The 26,571-nt window shown below is 40.8% G+C and overlaps 1 protein-coding gene across 2 annotated transcripts in view; it reads right to left on the reverse strand.

The window, feature by feature from the left end:
- Nucleotides 1–9,144, reverse strand: part of KDM3A (lysine demethylase 3A) — a 53,367-nt gene extending 44,223 nt beyond the window's left edge. The window contains exons 1-3 of one of the 2 annotated variants that reach the window (XM_047781587.1): nucleotides 9,023–9,144; nucleotides 8,219–8,433; nucleotides 942–1,097 (exon numbers count right to left, since the gene is read on the reverse strand). In XM_047781587.1, coding sequence (XP_047637543.1) covers nucleotides 942–1,097; nucleotides 8,219–8,404 — 342 coding nt within the window. In that variant the 5' untranslated portion in view covers nucleotides 8,405–8,433; nucleotides 9,023–9,144. Of the gene's footprint in view, nucleotides 1–941; nucleotides 1,098–8,218; nucleotides 8,434–8,978 lie in introns of both variants that reach the window. The other variant, XM_047781588.1, reaches the window with a different exon arrangement.
- Between the last annotated feature and the right edge of the window lie 17,427 nt (nucleotides 9,145–26,571).

The raw sequence follows: 26,571 nt of genomic DNA on the forward strand, positions 1-26,571 counted from the left end.
GCAAAATGTTGTATTATGTACATTTTTCTGAGGTGACAGGGCCATGTTTTTAGCCAATTCTCAATAGCTAGGGGAAAAAATATAAAGGCCAAAATACAACTTCAAACAAAACCCTCCATCCCTCAAAAAGCTCCAGCAGCTCTTCTCATCCATGGGCAAAATCTTAACTTTGCTGCACAGCATCCAAGGCCCTTCACAAGCTGGTCAGGCTTTCAATCATCCTCCTGGCATTTCCAACTATCCAAGTGTGACCCTCCTTCAAGCCCCAGCTCGTGTCTCAAACAGCCTGAACTGTCCTCTCCAGACACAGTGATCACCTTTCTCCTTTAACTACACCAAACTTAGGGTATGGAAATGGCACAGTCATATACTGACTGCTAGTATCTTCAGAGCCAAAAAATAGTATGAGCCAGAGGGAACCTTAAAGATCATGAGATCAAAAGTAGAAACCCTTATGGGGCCAGGCAATAACTACTATTTGGCATCAGGCGACTGTTGCAGTAAGGAACCACTACAAGGCTCCAGTGTTGCTATATTTTGCAGTCTTTCCAAGAAAAGCTGGAAAACTAGATTTTTTAAAGTAAAAAGCTAATTCAGATTTGCTTCGGTTGTGAGGGTCAAACTAAAAAGATCTGTATGTCAGTATATACCTGCTGGTTTCTAATCTCTGACCTAGACATCCCCCACATTACCTCTACCTCCCACTCTTCAAGTGAAGGAAACTTGAGGCCCAAGAAAGTCAAGGGTCCAGAGATGGAAGGCTCCTAGCAGGGCTGACTGGAATTCTGGGTGTTTTTCTGACACTTCTACATTGTCATATATCGCTACCATTATTTTCCAGAAGGCCAAATATAGGCATTACATATAGATTTTCCCTGTTTCATTCATAAAAGATGAAACATCCTCTTCTCAGGCATTCAATAGGCCCAAGTTTTACTCACTATCGCAGGCCACTGAACAATTCGCTCAGAAATTTCGGGAGACTTCCGTTCCGCTAAAACCAAGTTATGTTCTACTAAAAAGGCTCTTCTTAGAAGGCTATAGACATCGATCCATCTTCTCTTCCTCCAAGATTCCCCATCAAACTCTACACACACCTAGACAAACAGAATTCAAGAAAAGAAACTTGATTAACAAAAATAGACATGAAAAATGCCCCAATTTGAATTATACCCTTATCATTCTACTTGAATCTTTTATCTGAAGTGTGCTGGCCCCTGTTCCTGATCTCTTACCTCCCTTCACAGCCCACAGTGAACTACCCAGATATGTTAGTCTAACCATCAGCTTTGGCTCCCAAACCACTTTAGGAAGCAGAAGTCAAGAGATCTGGGAGCCAGTCTTTGCCCTCAAAGTAACTTCTGAAAAGCCCTAATACAAAGAACCCCCTTGTAGAAGGTTTTTACATATGGTAATTAGACATCAGAGCTTTGAGAACTAAAAAAACAGAAATCTGAAACCCAAAGAAGGACTTATTGCAGGGCGCTGTGATTCCATGTTGACAGTGAGTTTAAGATGACACCCTCTGCCCCCCATCAACACAATCTACCACTGGCTTTCCAATCCCTCTGTTATCAGGAGGACTCAGCACAAGGTACTTTCTCAATAACACTTTGAGTTGAATAAACTGGAAAATTTACCTCAGAGTTTTACATCAAAAACAATTTTGGTAAATATAGAAATTGGCAGTAATTGATAAATGACCCTAATTTTTTCCAAAACTACTTTCAGCTTCTTACATGAAAATGAAACTACCTTTGAAATACCATATTCCAAGTAACTATGAAGTTTTCTGTTTCTGATCTGCAAAACACTTTTTAACCCTAATGTTAAAAATCTTATAATTTATATAAATATTTTAAAGATATTAAAAAATTCAGTCCAAAAGTGCATCTCTGGCAGTAACCCTGAAGTAGGAATCAGTTACAAAACCTTAAAAGTCACATGAATGTACCAAAACATGTTAGCTTCCTTAATCCATCATGAACATGCTACCCCTTAATTTATTCTGTATCTATTAAAATGTTTTCCATACATTAAATGAGATACAACAAACTCACTCGATTCAGTGTAAAAATTACTTTTTTTTTTTTAAGGGTCCGCACCCGCAGCATATGGAGGTTCCCAGGCTAGGGGTCTAATCGGAGCTACAGCTTCCGGCCTACAACACAGCCACAGCCACAGCCACTTGGGATCCGAGCCGCATATACGACCTACACCACAGCTCACGGCAATGCCAGATCCTTAACCCACTGAGCAAGGCCAGGGATCGAACCCGCAACCTCATGGTTCCTAGTCAGATTTGTTTCCACTGCACTACAAAGGGAACTCCTAAATATTACTTCTTAAATTTGGTTTAAGAGCCCTCCTCTTACTAGAGAGGCCTCTCATGTTTGGTTTCAAGGAATTGGTGAATATATCTATCAACACTTCATAATTTCATAGACAACCACATCTCCCTTTTCAACCTTCAACTTTTTCTTTTTTGGCCACCCCACAGCACAGGGAGTTCTTAGACCAGGGATCAGATCTAAGCTGCAATTTCAACCTATGTGGCAGCAGTGTCAACAGTGGATCCTTAACCCATGCCAGGCCGGGGATGAACCTGTGTCCCATTGCTCCAGACACTGCTGATCCCATTGCACCACAGAGGGAACTCCTCAACTTTTAATGTTTTTTTTTTTAAAAAAAAAGTATTTAATTTCCATTCATCTGTCAGAACCCAATTCAAAAAATTCTTTCCTCAAAGAAGCCTTCCCTTACCAAAGAGCCCTTCTCTCTCCCAAGAGAAGTCCTTTGTTAACTGTACTCAAAACTCTGTACTTTTTCTTCCCAGCACTTACATTTTGAATTATTCATTTGTGTTTAACTGATAGACATATTATGAACTCAAAGAGGTCAAAGTCTATGTCTGCTTTTACTTACCATTGTACTTTACAGGGTTTCCAGTCTCCTGTCAGTTCTGGAACAGTTGTTGAATGAATGAATTTCTCTCTCAACTGTGCTCTTACCTTCTGTTTCTCTCATCCATTTGGAAGGGAGGAAGTTCCCAAGTGACATACCACTAGCCTCCTTACCAAACCTTTATAGCTACAGAATATCAATCTTTAAAATCAATAAAATTTAAGACTCATCCTATCCTTCTCCCCCAACCACAAAATGTGCACCCCTAATTTCTCAGGCAACTTTCCCTGAGAACTTGCATACTTTTTGGTGGGGCAGGTTTTTAACTTTGCAGTTATTACAGAGTAAGTGCAAATGTGGAATGACTTGCTATGTGACGAGGCCCCAAGTATTCTCTCCTTTGTCCTATGTAGTCCATCCATCACTTTAACCAACTAAATTAAATGGTCCTTCTCAGAGGTGTTCAGAGACTGCCTATGCCCCTTTCTGCTTCCCTGGCCACAGGACCCAGGTCCTTTGATATCTCCCCTAGTCTTTCTACCCCACATCACATCACCCTCAAATCCAACCTAGCTTTGGATTACAGGTTTCCCATCAATGTAGTATAAGAGGAATGTGCATCCACAAACTTCAGAACCAGAAAGACCTGGGTTTGAATGCCAGCTATGTTGAAGCATTCTTAGAATGATATTACATGCATAAAATATGTCGGATTACAAAGGAAACCAATTAACTGTACCTAGGTTAAGAACCTTTACCTAAATCTAAGCTTCTGATTCCTGTTTGGTAGCTTCAAAATCAAAGTACTAACACCTACAATCATTTAGGTAGATTGCAAAGTATGTTAGGCATCTGGCAAAGAGACTAGATAGTTTTAAGACTTCCATGGTAATTCAAATCTTAATTTATCAGGGTATTACTTCTTCAGTTAGGACAAGGGGAAAGAAGGTCTTCAACAGGCTCATCTAACAACTACTCGGAAAAAAAAAATCATCTAAGACCTATAGTGGTTCCCAAAACTTAAGCACTATCACAATTCCTACTGTAACACTATCTATAAAGTTTATGATCAAGCCTAAACCAAAATCTAGACAAGGTTCCCTTTACATCTCAGTTTTTGAGTGATGTGAAAATTACATTTAGCTCTTTAAAAACAGTTTGTGACTTTGAAGTATTGTGTTAAAAATTCACATTTAAAACAATGACTTTTTTAAAAATAATAAACCCAAAAAGCTGTGCGCTTTCTTCAACATCTCTAAAAAGTTTCCCATCTATCACAGCCACATGTCTTTCATTTGTGTCTTAAGTTCTATATTTAAGGACCACCCCCCCCCCACAAGAAAAGTCTCTTCTGCAGAAATTTCTATTAAAAAAACATACCCATGAGAATTTAAATTCAGGGGGAACTAAAGTGATCTGACCACGCTCCTGCAAGCTGAGGGATACAACTAGTTCTATTTCCAAACTGTGTTCTTTCTTCCACAATCACTGGTCCACACCAAGGAGATGTTATTTATGTTGTCTCACTACAAAGGCCAGAAAGAGGCCAATTAACTTTGATTTACTACTTATAATTCCCAAATTTCCTGGTTTTTTTTTTTTTTTGAATAGAGCATTTTGTAAATGTGTGCCAATTAGTATAACAAATATCTTGACCAGATGTTGAATATTTCAAATTAATTATTTCAAACTAATTTCCCCCACAGAAAATCTTTTTAATATATATGAATTCTCTAATCAAGTTAATCTCAAAACCTCTCTTAGTATACACTAATCTTACCCAAATATACGATTATGAAAACCATGAAGATGGCCAAGAAAAATGTTTCCAAGTTTAAAAGTAGGCATTTACCCGATGGCATGACTTTTAAGTCAAGAAGTTTTTAATGCCATATCTGTTCTATTCCCAGCTATACGATGCAGAATACCACTAATTCCACTACTGCACAAATTAGGAAGAATTAATTCAGTATGCTTTATGTCTTCTTATACCTAAATAAAAAGCTCGTCTAAGACCCCAGCATCATGCATTCTATTATAAGGGTAAACAGCTTTTTATTACACTGTGCTAAGGGCTTCTCATTTTACATGGGTTGACTGGAAATGGAATCCACCAACATTCAAGTTTGAATTGTATGCAAGGATGAACCGATTATGCATTGGTCATGGCCTTCACCTGACAAAAAGGGCTTTAACAGGAAATGATACATACAGATAGATGGCCAAGTACTACCAAGGGCATCCCTAAGAACTACGAAGGAGCAGAAGACTCAAGGAAAAGGCAGGTTCAAAGGAAAGGGAAAGACCTAGACAAACAAGTTGGGGAAAGAGGGCCTTCCCAGCATGCATAATGAACAAGCCAATTTGCCTAAAAAGAGCAGGATAAAAATAAGGCTAAAGTCATCCTTATAATCACACCTAATTAAGATCTGTTGTTATTCCAGATAAGGAAAATGCCTCTGCTTCATAGATTATTTCTAAACTGCTTTTCTATATAGAAGTAATAATTGTATGATTCCTTCATTTATTTGTTTAGGTATTTTAGCAAAAACAATATACCAGGCAATGTTCTCAGTGCTGGAGATACAGAAACCAGCAAAACAGAGTGCTCTAACCTCACTCCACCTGACTGTTAAAGCCTAGTGGTTGCAGCCTGGAGACAAACTTGGTCAAGTTATTTAACTCCTTTAAGCCCCAATTTCTAACAATGAAAAATGCAGTTTACCATCTAGGATTTTGTGAAGATTAAACAAAATTATTTGCGTAATAATAAGTATGTTGTTATGTCCTCACCTAACTTGTTTGTAATCAACTACTAAACATTGTAGCCAAGTAAGTGACTTTGTTGCAAAGTCTTTCTCTAGATGAAACAAAGTTAACAAGCTTTGGCCTCATTAACATCATCCTCAACTAAGGAAGCAAATCAGTCTGGACACACTTGTACTTCCACCAGTACTAAAACAGTTGCTCACTATTTCAATTTTATTCACTCATATTCATTGCAGCACCCAGTCCCAACCCACTCCAAAACTCAGTAGTCAGGTAAGCATGGTCTTAGTTGCTTAGTTCCTGCCTGCATCTTGCCAAACACAATTAGTTTCAGTGTTTTTATTAAAAACTGTTTTTGCTAACACAACATGCCCTAATTAAGTCATTGACTTCATCTGCTACTCAATTAATGACTGCTGTAATAAATCATGATTAGGAAAGAAAAACAGAGTAGTTCCTTACATGAGGGCTGAGTTGTGATGTCCCCAGGTTAAGGAGAAAAAAAAAAAATCCAATAGAATCAAAACTGTTCTTGAATTAAAATCCCTGCCATCTTCAGGTTAGGCAGCTTAGCAGAGTGGAAGAGACAGCCAAACCTAGGTTTAAATGCTCCCTCCATCATTAGCTAACTATGCAAGTCTGGGCAAGACTCCTTTCCCTAAATCCATTTCTTCATTCTGAAAATGAAGATATCACCACCACTTCAAAGGCTGGAGGTGGGGGAGATGTGGAGATTAAAAAGAATACACATAAAGGACCTCCTAGACTGCCTCCCTAATCCAACAGGTCCACAACCACGGTCCGGGAAGGGAACACCTAGTCTCTCATCATCTGCCAAAGAACTAAAGACTATAAAGCTTAATTTTGTTTACAATGAAGTCAGATAAAAACAAGCACACTAGAGAAAATTTTACTTGACAAGTGAAATAAACCACAAAAACTATGACTGAAACCTAGTACACAAAGCCCATTTTATTGAGAAAGGGTATTAGCCTAAAGCAAATAGGTTGGCCATCCTTGTGCCACACTACATTCTGTCAGTATCAAAACCCAGCTTGCTAGGAATGAAACCAAACTTCACAGTGTAGGACACGACACCTTTGGAGGCAAAGCCTTTGATCACGGAGCATGACAATTAAGAGGGAGGGCTCAAGGGTCAAAACTTTCTGGATTACAACATAGGCTATGCCAATTCCTCAGTATGTGACCTGGGGAAGATGATCTCCCCCATCCCCAGGACTTCTCTCTATAAAACTGGGACCATAAGGAACTATTCCCAAAGAACTGTAAGGATTAAATAAGAGCACAGCTCTGAAGTGTTCAGCATGATGCCTGGCATATGGTTAAACATTCAACGGTCTCTCCTTTTCAACAAGATGATAAAGCACACTATAGAAGCTTTACAAACACATCACCACCCATCCTTTTCCTACAACCCTTTGCAGACTAATACTGGTTGGGGCATGCACTGTCACCTCAAAAGCGTTCAAGTGAACAGTGTTTCAGAAGTCAGCATGTTCAAGTACCAGCGCAAAAACTTACTTTCCTTATTTGAGCAGTTTTCAAGAAAAATTGAAGATAATGACCAAGTGATACTGAAACATATCCATTACCCAGGATGGCAAGCTCCTCTGTTCTGGCAAGCTCCCTTCAAGTTATCACCACTTTGGAGTGTTTGTTGGGGACCTTTTTTCAGTTATTTCTGCACAAAGGAGTCTTTGTTGGCACAATGGCTTCCTCACTGGTAGTTTCCAGACAACACTTTCACAGCAATACTTCTATTAGGGAGTATGATCAGAAGTCATCTCTTTTTGAAAAGAACTGTGCAAGGTTCTGCGTGTCACTGTGATTAAAAATCACACTGGCCGCACTTGTTCCCATTTCTCTCCTTCCCCTCAAACACCCAAATGGAATACTTTGAAGCCATTCCTCCAACACACCATATAAGGGGCAGCTCCACCCCGACCCTCCATATATGGGCATATCCCACACCCACCCACAGACTCATCAGAGACAACCAGGAACCCACTCCAGCCCTGACCCACCATATACGGACAAATACCCACCCTAATAGACCTAAGCTCCTCCCTCTACTCTCACACTTCTTTTCTAAAAAGTCTGAAAGTTGATTAAGTTGGGTGAAGAAATTAGGGGGAACAAGCAAGAAACCCAACCGAAAGCGCTTCCAAGCAGGAGCGCTCAGTCCTTAATGACTCCAAACGTCATCCACTTGCCCAACTTCATCTTTACAACACCACTCCGCCTTTGGAGAAATAATCGTACAGCCCTAATGAGGCACAGCTCGGGCAAAAACTAAGCATGTCTGAGCAACCCTAAGCCCATTATTAAACATAGGCAACTCTAGGCCAAGCACACCTCGCTCTACACACCATTTGAAAGACTTTCAAGGTCTAGTTGTCTGCACCTTCAGATCAGACGCCAACTTTCTGGTCGCCTTTTGAGAAAAGGGGGGGGGGGTGCCGGCTGTCTCGTTACCTAGGTAACTAGGAAACGGCCGCCAGCCGAGGCCCGGGAGCCGTTTTACCTTCAGATCCTTCTTGGTAACGTCGGTGTGGGAGACGGCTCGAATGGTCCCGGAGAGCCAGGGCCACTCGGCGACGCGCTCCACGTCCCAGCTGTCGTGGCCGCCTTCGCTGCCGTCGGCAGCGGACAGACTGAGGAATCGCTTCCCCACCAATACTGGCCAACTTTCTCCAAGCGTGAGCACCATGATTTCCACGCTGCAGGAAGGGCTCCTCCCTGCAAAAACACAAAAACAAAATGCAACGGGGGCGGCCGGTGGGAGGGAGGCAGGGAAGAGAGCGCGGTGGGGGGAGACCGGAGCGGAGGGAGGGGTTCTAACCCCGCTCGGAGGACGGGACCCCAGGCAACCGCGGGTGCGACTGAGGACCCCGCAGCCGATCTCTCCACCCGCGTCCTCCCCGCCCCCCGGATCCCTCCCCCACCGCAAACACGGGCCCAAGCGCCGCGTGACCCTCGCTCTCCCAAGTTTCGCTTTTCCTAAACCTTAAACCTAAACGCAGACAGAGTGAAGGGAAAATCATTTGCAGCTTAAGTGAATTTGAAAGTGTTCGCCCCTCACCCCGGAAAAGAAAAGGCCCCAAAGCAGAGGGCCCGTCCCGGGCGGGCGGCCGGGTCCCCGCCCCGGGCGGCCCCGCGGGAGGGGCGAGCCCGCGGTTCCGCACTTGCCCCGCCGCCCCGCCCCGACACCCGCTTCCCAGCCCCCGACCCCCGACCTGCGCCGAGGCGCGGGGGTGGCGGGGCCGCGGGCTTGGCGCCTTCACCTTTCTTCCTCCGCTCCCCTCAGCCGAGGCCGCGGCGCGCTTACCCCGCCTCCCGCCTCCCTGAGTCACCGGCGGCGGCCGCCGTTTCCAGCCGCCCAGCCGACTCTAGCTCTGACTTGGTTCAAGAGCTCTCACAAGACACGCACAGCCTCCCGGGCCCGCCCCCTTGGAGCCGCTTCCACCGCTCATTGGCTGGGCCCAAGGAGCTGGGCGAGACTCGTGGGGAAAGAGCCCACCGCCATTGGCCGTCCAGGGGAGGGCGGGGCGAGAGAAAAAAACAATTCCTTGGCTGCCTCCTCCCTTTCCCCTCCCCCTTCCGACTCCCGGACGACCCCCATTAGGTTAAAGTACACCAAGCGTAAGTGAGGGATCCCTCCGCCACAGCCATTCTTTCCATTTGTTGCCTCACGGGATGCAAAAAAGTCCCGCGAAATCGGCTATCAACTTTAGGACCCAGAGGGAAATTACAATGATGCACAGATAAGACTGAATGGCGAAGCCCAGAGCTGTAAGTGCCTATTGGATTGCTTTTCAAGTGCGTAGGCTGTCGACCGAAGATAGGCATTCCACTTGGCGGAAGAATCTCACAGGAAAAGGGTGAGGGCGGTGCAGAGTCAGCGGGGGAGGGAAGGGACGGGAACGTGCGGTTTCAAGCGTACTCAGCTAGAGGGAGGAGCGACAGTGCTCTGGAGGCTGGTGCGCAGGCGCTTTGCTGAGCAGAGGCTGGAGCTTGGGCTGCTGGGTGAAATGGCCGCGGGAGGCGCAGGCGCACGTGGTGTTGATCATGGAAAGTCTAAAGTCCGCCATTTTGAAGGAAAAATGAAGAAAGGCATGGAGTCATTGGGAAATGACGTTAATTAAATCTAGAGCAAAAGAGGACATCAGTAGAATGCAAAATGGATTTTTTTTAATGTAAAGGGAGGATGGGAAGATATTCTGAGACCTACAAAGAAATTGAAGGACTAGATCAAGGTCATAATGGTGTAAGAGACGTGAAGAGGAAGTGACTTTGAAGGACAAAGGAGTTGAGATATGATTATGTCTTTTGGACCTCAAGTTTTTTGGTTGAATAAAGAAAAAAATGGAATAAAGGAATTGAAGTTCTCTTATTTTATAAAGGCTGGTGCTTGACATGGCATCACATTTAATCATGATTAAAATTAAGTGAAGAACCAATTTTACAAGTGTGAAAACTGAGAATCAGAAAAAGTTCAGAAACATATTTGTGAGATTATGGATGCAAGTTAACTCCAGGTGTTGGCTTTAAACTTCTATGTTCTGAACAGATGACATTAAATTAAAATTTTAATTAAGAATAAACACTGAAGAATTAATTTGGATTACAATTTGCAGACCATTCAAAAGGGAGGAAATGGAACAAAGAAAACCTACTGGTCTAACATAAGTCAGAATGGGATAGAGAAAAAAACAAACAAAACTTAAGACAGAATGTGGTAAATAAAAAAAAAACTAGAGAAGTCTAAATATCAGTATTTACAATAAATATAAGTGGGTTAATTTTGCTCAGAACTTAAAAAGACACACTGGATTGAAAACAAAATCCTATAAATTGACCTCAAGTGAACTCCAAAAACACAGAAAACTTGAAAATACTGGGTGAAAGAGTTTCTAATCTAATGGTAATTGAAGGAAAACAAAATAGCACTGTTAATATGACTGAAAGCAAAAGTATCAAAGAGAAAAGGATTTTATATCAATAAAGGATAAATCCCACAAACATAATACAGACTCTTGAATTATTATGACTCTGGGAGCATAGGAACATAGCCTAGCCTAAGCTAAGAGTAAACTTATGAGAACATCTTGACAATTTGCAATAAGAGTAGAAGATATAAATACATCTACCCTAGAAACAGGCATTTCAGATTTTTAAAATAGGTGAGGGTATGGAGGATTTAGATTACATAATTATTAATTTGAAAAATAATAGGAAAAAGTTCTATTAAACTTCAAATGACACATAATGCCTATGTTATATTCACAGTTCCAGAATTTAGGAAAGATAGATATTCTATGCATTTTATAAAACTTGCAAACCTTTTATTATCAAATCTTAACCAGGAGAGTGCAATAAAGGAAAGCTATAGCTTAATCACATCATAAATAGAGATGAGAAATTCTTATATAAAATATGAGCAAGGGAGTTCCTATTGTGGCTCAGTTTAGGATCCATGAGGATGTGGGTTCGAGCCCAGCCTCACTCAGTGGGTTAAAGATCTGGCATCGTCATGATCTGTGGTTTAGGCCACAGACGTGGCTTGGATCCCATGTTGCTGTGGCTGTGGCATAGAGTGGTAGCTGTAGCTCTGATTCGACCTCTATCTTGGGAACTTCCATGTGCTGCAGGTGCACCCTAAAAAGCAAAATAAATAAATAAATTTTAATTTAAAAAATAATAAAATATAAGGAAGCCAAATCCAGCAGTATATTTTTAAATAATCACCATGAATAATTATGTTTATTATATGAATATGAGGATATTTCAAGATTAGAAAATTACTACAGGTCACCATAACAGATTAAAAAAGTCACGTTCGTTTTAGTAGAGGGTTAAAAGAACATGCACTCACAATGAAAGCCAAACTACCTAGAAAGCTAGGAATGTTAAGAGCACACAGTATTCAATACTTATTCATGATTTTAAAAAATAATTTTAAGCTTCCTACAAAATATGAGGAATATGAGACATCCACCCTAGAAAAACACCTACAAATATGAACTAGGAAACAGCAAAAAGGTTTTTCATTTAGGCATTTTTTTTTTTTTTGGCTGTGAAAAATTAGAAATAATCTAAATATGCTTCAGGTGGGGAATAAATAAATAAATATACAATATAATGAAAAGCCATAGTGCATTTGAAATGGAATAAAACATACTTAGATGTACCAATAAGAATAGATTAGCAAGAGTTCCTGTTATGGCTCAGCAGTTAATGAACCTGACTAGCATCCATGAGGATGCGGGTTCCATCCCTGGCATCACTCAGTGTGTTAAGGATCCAGCGTTGCCATGAGCTGTGGTGTAGGTTGGAGACACGGCTCAGATCTGGCATTCCCGTGGCTGTGGTATAGGCCAGCAGCTACAGCTCTCACTGGATCCCTAGCCTGGCAACTTCCATAAGCTGCAGGTATGGCCCTAAAAGACCAAAAAAAAAAAAAAAAAAGAATAGATTAACAAAACATATTTTGAATGAAAATGTTGCATTTGGTAATATCTGAAAATACACACACAAAAATTATACTACATATGTTCTATGAAATATACATATTAAAACTTATGATGATGGCTACTGGTATTGGAGGGTGCACCCCAGTACTGAGGGTACTGGTCAAAGGTAATTTAGTGTTCTTAATTCTCTCATTTTTATAAGTCAAATGTATTCATCTTTTGAAATTTAAAGCTGTATTTAAAATCCTATTTAGCAGATGTAAGCTATAATACATGGAGGGGATAATCAATAAGATCCTTCTGTATAGCATAGAGACCTATATTCAATGTCTTATAATAAACCATAATGGAAAAGAATAATTTTCTCTACAGCAGAAATTAACACAACATTGTAAATCAATAATACTTCAATTTAAAAAATAAATTAATTTAAAAAATCACATTAATGGAATCTATAACATTAACACTCAATAGTATTCATAACGAATTATTAGAACTAATGCAAGAGTCAAGAAGGTGGTGCAATGAAAGATCAACAGCAAAAAAAAAAAAAATCAAAATAATTCCTATACCTCAACAAGCATCAATTAGAACATACAACAGAAGAAAAGAAACAATTTATAACCATGAAAACTATAGAATTTCCAGGAAAGAACAATGTGAAAGAAACAAAAACTATAGGACTTTACCAATGAAAAGAGATCCACAAAATAGATGTATAAAAGATTTGAAATTTTCCATTTCTTTAGACAACTTGATAAAGATGTCATTTCTGCTCAAATGAAACTACTTACAAATTTCTTTCAATGTATGAAAGAATCAAAATCAAAATATATAAATAATTAAGACACCACAGAAACAGACCCATGTATATGTGAACAATTAGTTTATGACTAACACACCATTTTAAATGAATATAAACAATAAACTCTTTAATATATGCTTTGAGGTCCATTTGTTACCCAGGAGAAAGTAGCAAAATCACATTCATATATCAAAATTCACAAAAAGAAGTTCCAGGTGGACCAAAGAGCTAGGTATAAAAAATCTAGCAAAATATTTTGATTCCTTCTCCCTTTCCTTCTTCCTTCTCTTTCCCTTCCTATTCCTGAACATTTCAGTCCTAAAGCCACTAGGAGTGCAGAGTAAAATATGTTTTTATAAGAAGAGGCTGGCCGGTATGGAATGTTTGAGCTAATAAGGAATTATGGCCTGGCATGCGAAGTGAGATGAGAACGATCCACATACAGGTCAACCCAGCATGGAATACCTAGAAACCAAGTAACATGAGGCAGGCATCTATAAATGGGGGTCACCTGGTGTGTTATGAGAATCCAACTAAGGCAAAGAAACTGCTCACATTGAAGAAAAATCTGGCACTGGATATTAGACCCTGAGGAAGGTAAGGAAAGCATGTATGCAGGGACCAGCAAAGGACACTGAAAAGACTAAGAGAGATCTTAGAAGCTGGGAGGAGAAACAGGAGAGAGGTCCATCCTGGAACCAAGGAGGAGAGAATTTCAATATGGAGAACCATTCAGAGAAGTCAAGGATATGCTGAAGTCAAGGCAAATGGAAGACTGAGAAGCATTGACACTCCCAACAAATATATTTTAGCCTAGTCTATTTGGTCCTTGATTCTGCAACTGCAGAACAATTAGAATGCAATTTTCTGTCTAAATCAGCTTCCCTTAAGGAAAGGGAATTGGGAGGTATTTTCCCTCCCTTAAGGTATTGTCCTTAATGGAGGTAATGTCATAAGAAACTATCAGCTAGGAGTTCCTGTTGTAGCTCAGTGGAAATGAATCTGATTAGAATCCATGAGGATGCAAGTTCAATCCCTGGCCTCCCTCAGTGGGTTAAGGATCCGGCATTGCCATGAGCTGTGGCAGATAGGTCACAGATGAAGCTTGGATCTGGCATTGCTGTGGCTGTGACAATAGCCATCGGCTACAGCTCTAATTCGACCCCTAGCCTGAGAACTTCCATATGCCATGGGTATAGCCCTAAAAAGCAAAAGACAAAACCAAACAAAACTATTATCCAAATTCCAGCATATATATTACAGTCAAAATCCTGCCACTAAATATATAAATGAGGGACAACAGAAGGTTCCAAAAACCTTTAAGAAAATCAGCAAGTAGAAATTTGGAGTCTATTTGGTCCTTGATTCTGCAACTGCAAAACAATTTGAATACAATTTTCTGTCTAAATCTGCTTCCCTTAAATAGTACTAGAATAGTGTTTTGTATGAAAATTCAAATGTCTTATGTTATTTCTGTTAATGCAGTGCACCTGTGACAATTAATGATGCAAAACATCAGTACTAAGCTCCATGCCCTTTTTTTTTTTAGAATTTTTCCATCCAGGGAGTTCTAGTTATTGTGCAGGGGAAATGAATCTGACTAGGAACCATGAGGTTGTGGATTTGATCCCTGGCCTTGCTCAGTGGGTTAAGGATCCAGCGTTGCTGTGAGCTGTAGTGTAGGTCACAGACACACCCCATCTCAAGCTGCTGTGGCTGTGGTGTAGGCCGGCAGCTATAGCTCCAATTGGACCCCTAGCCTGGGAACCTCCATATGCCTCTAATGAGGCCCTAAAAAAGCAAAAAAAAAAAAAAAAAAAAGGAGTTCCCGTCGTGGCGCAGTGGTTAACGAATCCGACTAGGAACCATGAGGTTGTGGGTTTGATCCCTGCCCTTGCTCAGTGGGTCAAGGTTCTGGCGTTGCCGTGAGCTGTGGTGTAGGTCACAGACACGGCTCGGATCCTGCGTTGCTATGGCTCTGGCGTAGGCTGGCAGCTACAGCTCCGATTTGACCCCTAGCCCGGGAACCTCCATATGTCGCAGGAGTGGCCCAAGAAATGGCAAAAAGACAAAAAAAAAAAAAGAATTTTTCCATTGAGGAATAATGTATTTCCAGAAAAATGCACAGATTTAAGTGAAAAGTTTAATTAGTTTTGCAAAAATCCATATAACCCACACCACTATTAAGATGCAGAACAGTGGTCAGCCAACTGTAGCCTACAGATCAAATCCAGCACACCACCTAATTTTCTGCAGCCTATGAAGAATGATTTTTATGTTTTTTTAATATTTGGGGAAAATACAGAAGAGTAATATTTTACAACTATGAAAACAGTACAGAATTCATTTTATTTATTTATTTATTTAGTCTTTTTTTTCCTTTTCTAGGACTGATCCCGCGGCATATGGAGGTTCCCAGGCTAGGGGTCTAATCCAAGCTGTAGCCGCCAGCCTATGCCACAGCCACAGCAACGTGGGATCCGAGCAACATCTGCGACCTACACCATAGCACACGGCAACACGGGATCCTTAACCCACTGAATAAGGCCAGGGATCGAACCCGCAACTTCATTGTTCCTAGTCAGATTCGTTAACCATTGAGCTGCAATGGGAACTCTGAAAACAGCACAGAATTAAAATTTCAGTGTCTGTACATAAAATTAGAACACAGCTTCTAAACAGAAGGACCACATAACTTACTTTTGTCTATAGGTGCATTAATGTCTTCAAAATGTGGTCCCTATATATCCCTAGATAAATGTCCTGGATTAGGTCCATTGGAAGGATTAATACTGGCTAATACTTGCCCCCCCCCAAAAGAAGCTCTCTCTTCTTTTTGGTGGGGGGGTGCCCCCACAGCACATGGAGCTCCCTGGCCACAGACCAGATCCGAGCCACAGTCGTGACCTAAACTGCAGCTGCAGCAACATGGGATCCTTAAACCCACTGTGCTTGGCCAGGGTTGGAACCTGTGTCCTAGTGCTCCCAAGATGCCTCTGATCCAGTTGCACCGCAGTGAAAGAAAGAATCTCTTTCTTAAAACCCTATATGTCACTTACTGACTTCTCACCATCTGGCTGAATGACTCTATAAACTAAATAACATCACATTGTTTCAAAAGTTTCGTAGGACTTGTCCTTTAGTTACTGGGACTTGTGGCTGAATATATATCTCCAGCTGTTTTCTTTTCTACCACCCCCACCTCAACCATCTGTGCGATGAGCAGAAAAGGAAAAGATGGAAAATTTCACATGGGATTTCTTAAATGCAACCTCTTGTTTTTTTTTTCCCCAGTGCTTTATTATGAACGATTTTAGCTATTACCCATATGCCTACCATCTGAGTTCTACAATTGTATTTCGCTATTTGCTTTATTTATACAAATTTATTTGTTTATTTTATGTATTTTTTCTGAACCAAAGTTGCAAACATCATTGAACTTAACCACCAAATACATCACTGTGCACCTCCTAAAAAAAACTGTAATATTACCCAATATAACTTAATACCCTGTCCATTTTCAAATTTCTCCCACTATTTTGAGTTTAATTTTGAACAGACACCCTTGGATCTCAAAGATTCCCTCAAGGAAAGAGATGGTAAATACTCCATAATTAAGAAGTTTGGATTTTTCCTGGTCTCTAAAACAAAGTGAGAACTTAAAAGGGTTTACCTTCCATCAAAGATGAACAAACAAAACATTTCTGTCTCTCTCCTGTGAAAACACAAGGAAAAAAAGAAAGAAAGAAAAAAAAAACCACAAGGTAGTCATCACCTTAAGATATTTTCCAAATAAAAGATTATACATGTTTGGGTTCTTAATATCTACCCCTCTCCCCCAACAATGGATGATTAACTGATTTTTATATATTGATGGTGATAAGTTCTGGCTTATCATGACTAAATGACTTGGAGTACATAAAAAAATTTAGAACATAGGCACATCCATTTTTTTATCTATAGCTAACTGTATGCTACAAAAGCGACTGAATGATCCTTGAAGCCTAAAATATTTACTTTCCACCCCCTTCCAGAAAAGGTTTGCAAAACCCTGATGGAGAACATTCCATGACTCCTAAAAGCTCCGAAGCACTGTTTTCTACTCCATACTCCTGCCCAGAGTAAACTTTGTTCCACTTTCTATTACTATAAATTGACTTTACCCGTTTTTGAATTTTATTTAAATGACACAAAACAGTATATATGCTTTTGTGCCTAGCTTCCTTTACTCAGCATGTTTTTGAGAGGCATCCATGTGATTACATCTATAAGACGTGTATTCCCTTTCTTTCTTTCTTTCTTTTTTTTTTTTTTTTTTTTAGGGCCAAACTTGCAGCATATGAAGATTCCCAGGCTAGGGGTCTAATCGGAGCTACAGTTGCCTGCCTATGCCAGAGCCACAGCAACACCATATCCAAGCCCTGTCTGCGACCTACACCACAGCTCACAGCAACGCCGGATCCTTAACCCACTGAGCAAGGCCAGGGATCGAACCCGCAACCTCGTGGTTCCCAGTCAGACTTGTTTCCACTGCACCACAACAGGAAATCCGTGTATTCCCTTTCATTGCCAGGTAGTATTCCATTGTCTGAATAGACCATATTTTGTATGTCCATGTTCTGTTACATATCTGAATGGTTTTCAGTTCTTGGCTATTATGAATAATGTAATCATAAATATGTTTGGGTTTAAATCTACTATCTTAGTGTTTGATTTGTTTGTCTTATCTCTGCTGCTTTATACTTTACAGTATTTTAACTCTGCTATTGTTCATCCCTTCCTACAAAGAGAGATTTCTATTTAATGTAACTTCCTTTCAGCCTAATGAACTTTTCAAAATGGATTAATAGGGAGTCCCCTTCGTAGCTCAGCGGTAATGAACCCGACTAGGATCCATGAGGATGCAGGTTCAATCCCTGGCCTTGCTCAGTGGGTTAAAAATCTGGTGTTGCTATGAGCTGTGGTGTAGGTTGTAGACACAGCTTGGATCTGTTGTTGCTGTGACTGTGGCATAGGCAGTTGTCTACAGCTCTGATTCAGCCCCTAGCCTGGGAACGTCCATATGCCAGGGTGCAGGCCTAAAAAGCACTAAATAAATAAATAAATAAATAAAATTAAAAATAGATTATTAATTCACTCTGAAATGTAGATGACATAAGAACCAATAAAATGAATAATCTGATCATTGCTCACTGTGCTATTCTGACTAATGATAATCCTAAACCAAGAATTTGACCTATAGGTGTTCCCGGCATGGCGCAGTGGAAACGAATCTGACTAGGAACCATGAGTTTGCCAGTTTGATCCCTAGCCTCGCTCAGTGGATTGAGGATCAGGCGTTGCCAGTGAGCAGTGGTGTAGGTTGCAGACGTGGCTCGGATCTAGTGTTGCTGTGACTGTGGCGTAGGCTGGTGGCTATGGCTCCAATTAGACCCCTAGCCTGGGAACATCCATGTGCCACAGGTGTGGCACTAAAAAGACAAAAAAAAAAAAAAAGACTGTAGATTTACTGAGTTTCTTAGATCTGTGGGTTAATATCTTTAATTTTAGTAAAATTCTTAGCCATTATCTCTTTATTGTTTCTGCCCCACTCTATTTCTCTTCTTCTCGGACTTCATTCACACGTATATGAAACTGTTCATTATTGTTCTTTACACAGATATTTTGTTTTCACTCTTTTCCTCTAGGTATTTTGATATAAATTATTTATTTATTTATTTATTCTTTCTTTCAGTGATTTTTCTTCCAAGGCATATGGAAGTTCCTGGGACAGGGACTGAACCCACACCAAGCAGTGATCTGATCTGCTGCAGTGACAATGCCAGATCTTTAACCTGCTCTGCCATCAGGGAAATCGGGTTTCAGTAATTTATAATGACTTGTCTTAGAGTTAGCTAATGTCTGCCCTTTAAAAAATTCTTTGTTCCTTATATCATTTTTTTACATCTAGCATTTCCACTTGGCCCTTTTTTCATAGTTTTCCTCTCTTTGGGGAAATTCCTCATTTGTTAACATATGTTGTTCATTTGTCCTACTAAATCTTTTTAAAATTAAAATAGTAGTTGATTTGCAATGTTGTGTCAATTTCTGCTGTATGGCAAAGAGACTGAGTCATATCTATGTACATTACTTTTCTTACATTATCTTCCATCATGGTCTATCCCAAGAGACTGGATATCTTCCCTGGGTTATACATGTCCTATTAAATCTATTACATATTTATCAGTTATTTTAAATATGGACTTTGATTATGCCAACATATGAGACAGCTCTGTGTCTGATTCTACTGACTATTTTCTCTCTTGAAGATGGATTTCATTTTCTTGTTTTAAAAATGTATTTTTATTTATTCATTCATTCATTCATTTTGGCCACACTTGTGGCATATGGAAGTTCCTAGGCCAGGGACTAATTCTGAGCTGCAGCTGTGACCTATGCCACAGCTGCAACAATGCTGGATCCTTAGCCCACTGTACCACAGCAGGAAATCCTAAAATGTCTTAAATTTTCTTTTACATTATAGATATTGTATGTCTAGTAACAGAAGTACCTGGGGTAAATAATATTCATGCTCTGAAAAAGGCATACTTCTGTTGAGCTGTTAGTGTATGTATGTTGTAGGGGAAGTGGGATGGTGAAACAATCTTATCTGTTCCAACAAATCTGGGACTGGACTTTGTGTTTATTAGTTAGGTTCAGCTTATTACACACTTTGAATTATTTGAGAGCAGGTCAGGGCCAGGATTAAGGTGAGGCAAGTGAGGCATTTGCTAAGGAGCAAAAATAGATAGAATCAGTAAGCACTGTGCTTAACCACATTGGGGTCTGAGGCAGCAGGGAAAATCAGTAATACCATTTCTATATTCATTTAAAATTTGAGATTATGGAGTTCCCATCATGGCTCAGTGGTCAACGAACCCAAATAGATCCATGAGGTTGCAGGTTCAATCCCTGGCCTCTCTCAGTGGGTTAAGGATCCAGCATTGCTGTGGCTATGGTGAAGGCTGGCAGCTGCAGCTCTGATTCGACCCCTAGCCTGGGAACATCCATGTGTCGCAGGTGCAACCCTAAAAAAAGGTAAAAAAAAAAGATTTTGCTTATCAGAGATGTTTGTGTGTAAACTTTTAAAAACATATTGTATTAAAATATTGCTTATCATAACTAAATTTGAAGGAACCCCCCCCCCTTTTTTTGACCTTACCCACAGCAAGTGGAAGATCCCAGGCTGATCAAACCCATGCCACAGCAGAGACCTGAGCCACTGCAGTGACAACACTGGATCCTTAACCTGCTGTGCTTCAAGGGAACTTCTTTTTTATGCTAAAGGTAAATTCCTCGTATGCCTTACTTGGCTACCTTAGACCTGGCCACGTAGTGTCAGAAATTTTCTTGAAACCAGACCTAGGATCTAAGTGCCTAGAAGACTGATCTCTCCTCTCTTGACCCACCTTAACATGTCAGCAGGTCCCCTATGACTGCACTTCAGAGGTCTTGCTAGGTTTTCTTGCAGTAATTTGCTGTTCCCTCCTACTCAGTGTAAGGCCCATTGTGCTTCTCCATTCTCTTACTTCACCTTCAGACTTCAACTGGCCTAGCACATCTCGGCCTCACAGTGTGTCTCTCTCTGATCTTCTGCCCCAACTTTTCTTGTGAGCACTTAGTGAAGAAGTTTGGTTCAGACTCCCCTGTGTCTTCACCATCCAGGTATTCTAAACTGTCACTTCAAACAATATCCTGCCTTTAAAATGGCATCTTACTTTTATTATTATTATTATTATTTGTCTTTTGTCCTTTTAGGGCTGCACCTGCAGCATATGGAGGTTCCCAGGCTAGGGCTCTAATCGGAGCTACAGCTGCTGGCCTATACCACAGCCACAGCAACACAGGATCTGAGCCTCATCTGTGACCTACACCACAGACATCACAACGCTGGATCCTTAACTCACTGAGAGAGGCCAGGGATCGAACCAGCAACCTCATGGTTCATAGTCGGATTCATTTCTGCTGAGCCATGACAGGAACTCCTGCATCCTGCTTTTAAAATTGGAGTTCCTGGAGTTCCCGTTGTGGCACAGTGGAAACGAATCCAACTAGGAACCATGAGGTTGCAGATTCGATCCCTGGCTTCACTCAGTGGGTTAAGGATCCGGCAATGCCATGAGCCATGGTGCAGGTCACAGACACGGCTCAGATCTGCCGTTGCTGTGGCTCTGCCATAGGCCAACAGCAACAGCTCAAATTAGACCCCTAGCCTGGGAATCTGCATATACTGTGGGTGCAACCCTCAAAAAAAGACAAAAAGACAAAAAATAAAAATAAAAGATAAAAATAAAATAAAATTGGAATTCCCATTGTGGCTCAGTGGGTTAAGAATCCAACTAGTATCCATGAGGATATGGGTTTAATCCCTGGCCTTGCTCAATGGGTTAAGGATCCAGCATTGCTCATAAGCTGTGGTGTAGGTTCCAGACATGGCTTGGATCCAGCAGTATGGCTGTGGTTGTGATGTAGGCCGGCAGTTCCTGCTGAGCCAAGACAGGAAATCCTGAGGAAGAGTTTTAAACTTCCCTACTCTGCCATTTTCAGACATTGATTTTCATATATTTTACATTTCTATATGTCATAAACCTCAAAAAAGTATTTTTATTTTTTTGTTTAAAGTTGGTTATCTCAAAGAGATTAAAGTGATAAGAAAAAAGTCTTAAATATTTACCCATATAGTTAATTATTTCTGATGTTTTTCATTCCTTTAAGTAGGACGGATTTCCAGCTGATATAATTTTCTTCCTGCCTATAAGACTCCAACATTTCTTAGAGTGAGGTTCTCCTAATGAGTTTGAGCAAGTTGATTATGACGTGTCTTGAGATGGTTTTCTTCATGTTCTTCTGCTTGAAATTGTTGAGCTTCTTGGATCAATAGGTACTTGAATTGCACATGTATTAGGCCACTTGAAGTTGTCTTGTTAAATTGTTTTTCAGGGTTTTTTTTTTTACTCTGTGTGTTTTATTTTGGATGGTTTTTGTTTTTGGTCTTTTTGCCTTTTCTAGGGCTGCACCCGTGGTATATAGAGGTTCCCAGGTTAGGGGTCGATTCAGAGCTGTAGCCACCTGCCTACACCACAGCCACAGCAATGCCAGATCCGAGCCCCATCTTCGACCTATACCACAGCTCAAGGCACTGCTGGATCCTTAACCCACTGAGCAAGGCCAGGGATCGAACCCATAACCTCGTGGTTTGGATTTGATAACTTCTGAGCCATGACAGGAACTCCTTTGATGATTTTTTTTTTATTGCTATGTCTTCAAGTTTACTAATTTTTTCTTCTGTGGTGACTAATCTGCTGCTAATATCTTCCATGGTACTTCTCATTTCAGATATTAATTTTATTTTGTATTAAAGTATAGTTGATTTATAATGTTGTGCTATAATTTTTATTACCTCTAGAATTTTATATCCCATGTCAGGAGTTCCTGTAATGGCTCAGTGGTTAGCAAATCTGACTAGGAACCATGAGTTTGCAGGTTTGATCCCTGGCCTTGCTCAGTGGGTTAAGGATCTGGCATTGCCATGAGCTGTGGTGTAGGTTGCAGACTCAGCTCAGATCCCACATTGTTGTGGCTCCAGTGTAGGCCCGCAGCTACAGTTCTGATTAGACCCCTAGCCTGGGAATCTCCATATGCTACAGGTGCAGCCCTGGAAAAGAAAAAGAAAAAGACAAATTTTATATTCCATATCTTTCCTTCACATGTTCCTGCTTTCCTCTACCTCCTTGATCATATAGGCTGTATTGATGATGACTGTTTTAATGATCTTGTCTACTAACTCTATTATCTATAATATTTGTGGGTCTGTTTCATTCGATTGGATTTTCTCCTAATTTTGAGAAGTGTGTCTGGTAGTTTTTGATTAGATACCAGACATTGTGAATTTTGTTCTACTGGGTGCTGGATATTGTTGTATTCCTAAAATTATTACTGAGATTTGTTATAGAATGCAGTTAAGTTACTGAAAAAGAGCTTTCCTGGAGTTCCCGTCGTGGCGCAGTGGTTAACGAATCCGACTAGGAACCATGAGGTTGCGGGTTCGGTCCCTGCCCTTGCTCAGTGGGTTAAGGATCCGGCGTTGCCGTGAGCTGTGGTGTAGGTTGCAGACGCGGCTCGGATCCCGCGTTGCTGTGGCTCTGGCGTAGGCCAGTGGCTACAGCTCCGATTAGACCCCTAGCCTGGGAACCTCCATATGCCGTGGGAGCGGCCCAAGAAATAGCAACAACAACAACAATAACAACAACAAAAGACAAAAAAAAAAGGGCTTTCCTTTTGAGGTTTGCTTTTGAATTTTTGTTTAGTGAAACAAGCAACCCTTACACTAGGATTGATTTTACCACACTATGGAGGCAATTGGTCTAAGGCTTATTTTGCCCTTCTGAGGACTCTACTCAATGCCGGGTGAATGATGATGCATTCTATTCTGTCTGGTACAACCATGTACTATTCTCAGCCCTCTGGTGATTGTGTTCCTTTCAGACAGTTATTACCCTTGTTATAGGTAGTTTATCTACTCAAATGCTATGTGAGCATTTAGTTAACAACTCAAGGTGGACCTCTTAGAGTTATGCAGAACTTTTTCTTTGTGCAGCTTTTCCAGCGTGAACTGTAGCTGCCTTGGCCTCCCCAGTTTCCCAACTCTAAATACTCAACTTAAGGAGATCTCCAGGCTCTGCCTGGGTTACCATTTGCTGCACTGTTACCTGAAAACTCTCTCAAAAATGTAAGCTAGGGAGTTCCCATTGTGGCTCAGCAGTTAAGAATCCAATTAGTATCCATTAGTTTGATCCCTGGCCTTGCTCAGTTGGTTAAGGATTCAGCATTGCTGCAAGCTGCAGCATAGGTCACAGATATGGCTCAGATCTTGTGTTGCTGTGGCTGTGGCATATGCCGGCAGCTGTAGCTCCAATTCTACCCCCTAGCCTGGGAACTTCCATATGCTGCAGTTGTGATACTAAAAAGACAAAAAAAAAAAAAAAAGGTAAGCTAAGGCAATTGTCAGGCCTACCTTGTTTGGTTCCCTTCTCTCAATTCTGCACCACTCAGAGTTATTTCTGTCACCCAGTGTTTCATAGTTTATTTGTTGAGTTTTTTGTTTTTTGTTTTCAATTTGTGTCAGGCAGGAGGAGTAAATATGGTCCCTGGTACTCCATCTTTCCAGAAGGAGAATTTCATCAAAATTGCAATTGAGATCAGGGAGAAGATTCAATAAATGATGTAAGCATATATATTAATTGGTATCCTAATTTGCAATTATAGGGTCCATTGTTGATAGTTCTAACAGAAAATAAAAGCATGAAGCAATATGGAGTTCATGTTGTGGCTCAGCAGTAACAAACCCCACTAGGATCCAAGAGGATGAGGGTTTGATCCCTGGCCTCGTTCAGTGGGTTAAAAGATCCAGCATTGCCATGAGCTGTGGTGTAGGTCATAGATGCAGCTTGGATCCTGCATTGCTGTGGCATAGGCCTGCAGCTGCAGCTCTGATTGGACCCCTAGCCTGGGAACTTCCATATGCTGTGGGTGTGGCCCTAAAAAAGCAAAAAAAAAAAAAAAGTGTGAATCAATATAAAATATAATGGAAATTTTCCAGAAGAGTTGAAGAGTTAGACTTTGAGGTGAAGCATTTAGAAATTTAATTTGCTTGTTTAACTGCCCAAAGGAATGATTGCACCATTTCCAGTGCTAACACCATACTTTCCAGCATAGATGTACTGCTGCTGCTGCTGCTGCTGTCTACTCTGTGTCTCTCTTCATCACCCTCTTCAGGAATTACATTCGGGTAGAAACTGTCTCCTCATTACACTCTTTTCCAAATCAAGACCTCACTTGTGCATGCCTGGCTAATGAAACCTAGATCATATGCTTCTTTCCTAGCCACAGAGAAGCTGGGGAATTATGTTTTGGCTTATAGCATGAGGAGGCAGGGCACATAACAGCCCTGGATATAGAAATGGGATTCACATGACACTAGTTGGCCACAAATAAGACAAATGATCCCACAGCAAAAACTAAATAGCCATCTGAAAGAAAGGTAAAGTTGAATTCCCAGTCTCACAACTCACACCAGAAGGTCAAAGCTTTAATCAGGAAAAAGTAAAACAGTAAAGGTACTAAAAGAAAAATGGGAATAACTTAAAAATAATCCATTTTATTTTTATTTTTATATTTTTTTTGCATCTTTGTCTTCTACTCAAATATCTAAGAACTTACAGATCTAAAATAAACATTAAAAGAGTTCCCACTTCAGCACAGTGGGTTAAGAATCCAATTGTAGCGGCTCTGGTCACTGCAGAGGTGTGAGTTCAATCCTTAGCCCAATGAAATAGGTTAAAGGATCCAGCATTGCTGCAGCTATAGTGTAGGTCACAGCTGTGGCTCAGATTCAATCCCATCCCTCAGCCAGGAATTTATATGCTGTAGGTATGGTCATAAAAAATAATAAATTAAATAAAAATTAAAACAGACCAATAAAATGCTGATGACCTGTAGAATAAATATAAATCTAACTCGATGGCTCTACCTTAGGCACAGGCTGTACTAATAGGCTCTGGGGAGTGTTTCAAAGATTCTCCACTTTCCCATCTGTATGACAAAATATCCACAACCAATCAGCTGTGCTGTTGAGTCTTACCCTCTAGTCTACTTTTATCATCAGGTATATCTCCCAGAGAGCCACTTTAGCTTTTTTTTTTTGGGCTTTTTGCCTTTTCTAGGGCTGCTCCCGCGGAATATGGAGATTCCCAGGCTAGGGGTCTAATCAGAGCTGTAGCCGCCCAGCCTACGCCAGAGCCACAGCAACGCAGGATCCGAGCCACATCTGTGACCTACACCACAGCTCACGGCAACGCCGGATCGTCGACCCACTGAGCAAGGCCAGGGATCGAACCCGAATCCTCATGGTTCCTAGTCAGGTTCATTAACCACTGCGCCACGACGGGAACTCCAGCCCCTTTAGCTTTTAAGAGCCAAGGGCGAGAGCTGTTCCTTGTGGTATTACTAATAGTGCTGCTGGAAGTTCTTAACTGCACTGTGGAACAATAGGACACAAGAGTGGCAGTTGGGCAGCGGAAAGAACAAAGGCTTTGACTCCTGAGCCCTGGTTTGTGCCCTGGCTCCAGCACTTACTGGATGATTGAGCACATTATTTAATCTCTCTGGGGCTCAGTTTCCTTACAGATAAAATTGCCCCAGTAATACCTACCACATAGCACTTTTCATGAAGACAAGATCATAAAAAAGCATTATATGTGTGTGTACAAAACATTATGTATAATGTTATTTTTATGAAAGGAGAGATGTTCAGTTATGCATATTTTTATGCATACATATTCCACCACAATATTTATAAAATTAATTTTAAAATAGCACTTTCCTTTGATGAATGAGGAAAATTATCCTCTAATACATAAAGGAGGACATAGTTTGCATTGTGGAATGTGAAATGTATATATAAGTCATCCATTTTTAACTATCCAGGGGCTCTTACCTGGATTGATGAGATCAGGGGTTAAAAAGAGCTTTTCACTGTCAGTAATTTTAGAATTTAATAGC

The sequence above is a fragment of the Phacochoerus africanus genome, chromosome 5 (assembly GCF_016906955.1).
Source record: "Phacochoerus africanus isolate WHEZ1 chromosome 5, ROS_Pafr_v1, whole genome shotgun sequence".
Lineage (NCBI taxonomy): Eukaryota > Metazoa > Chordata > Mammalia > Artiodactyla > Suidae > Phacochoerus > Phacochoerus africanus.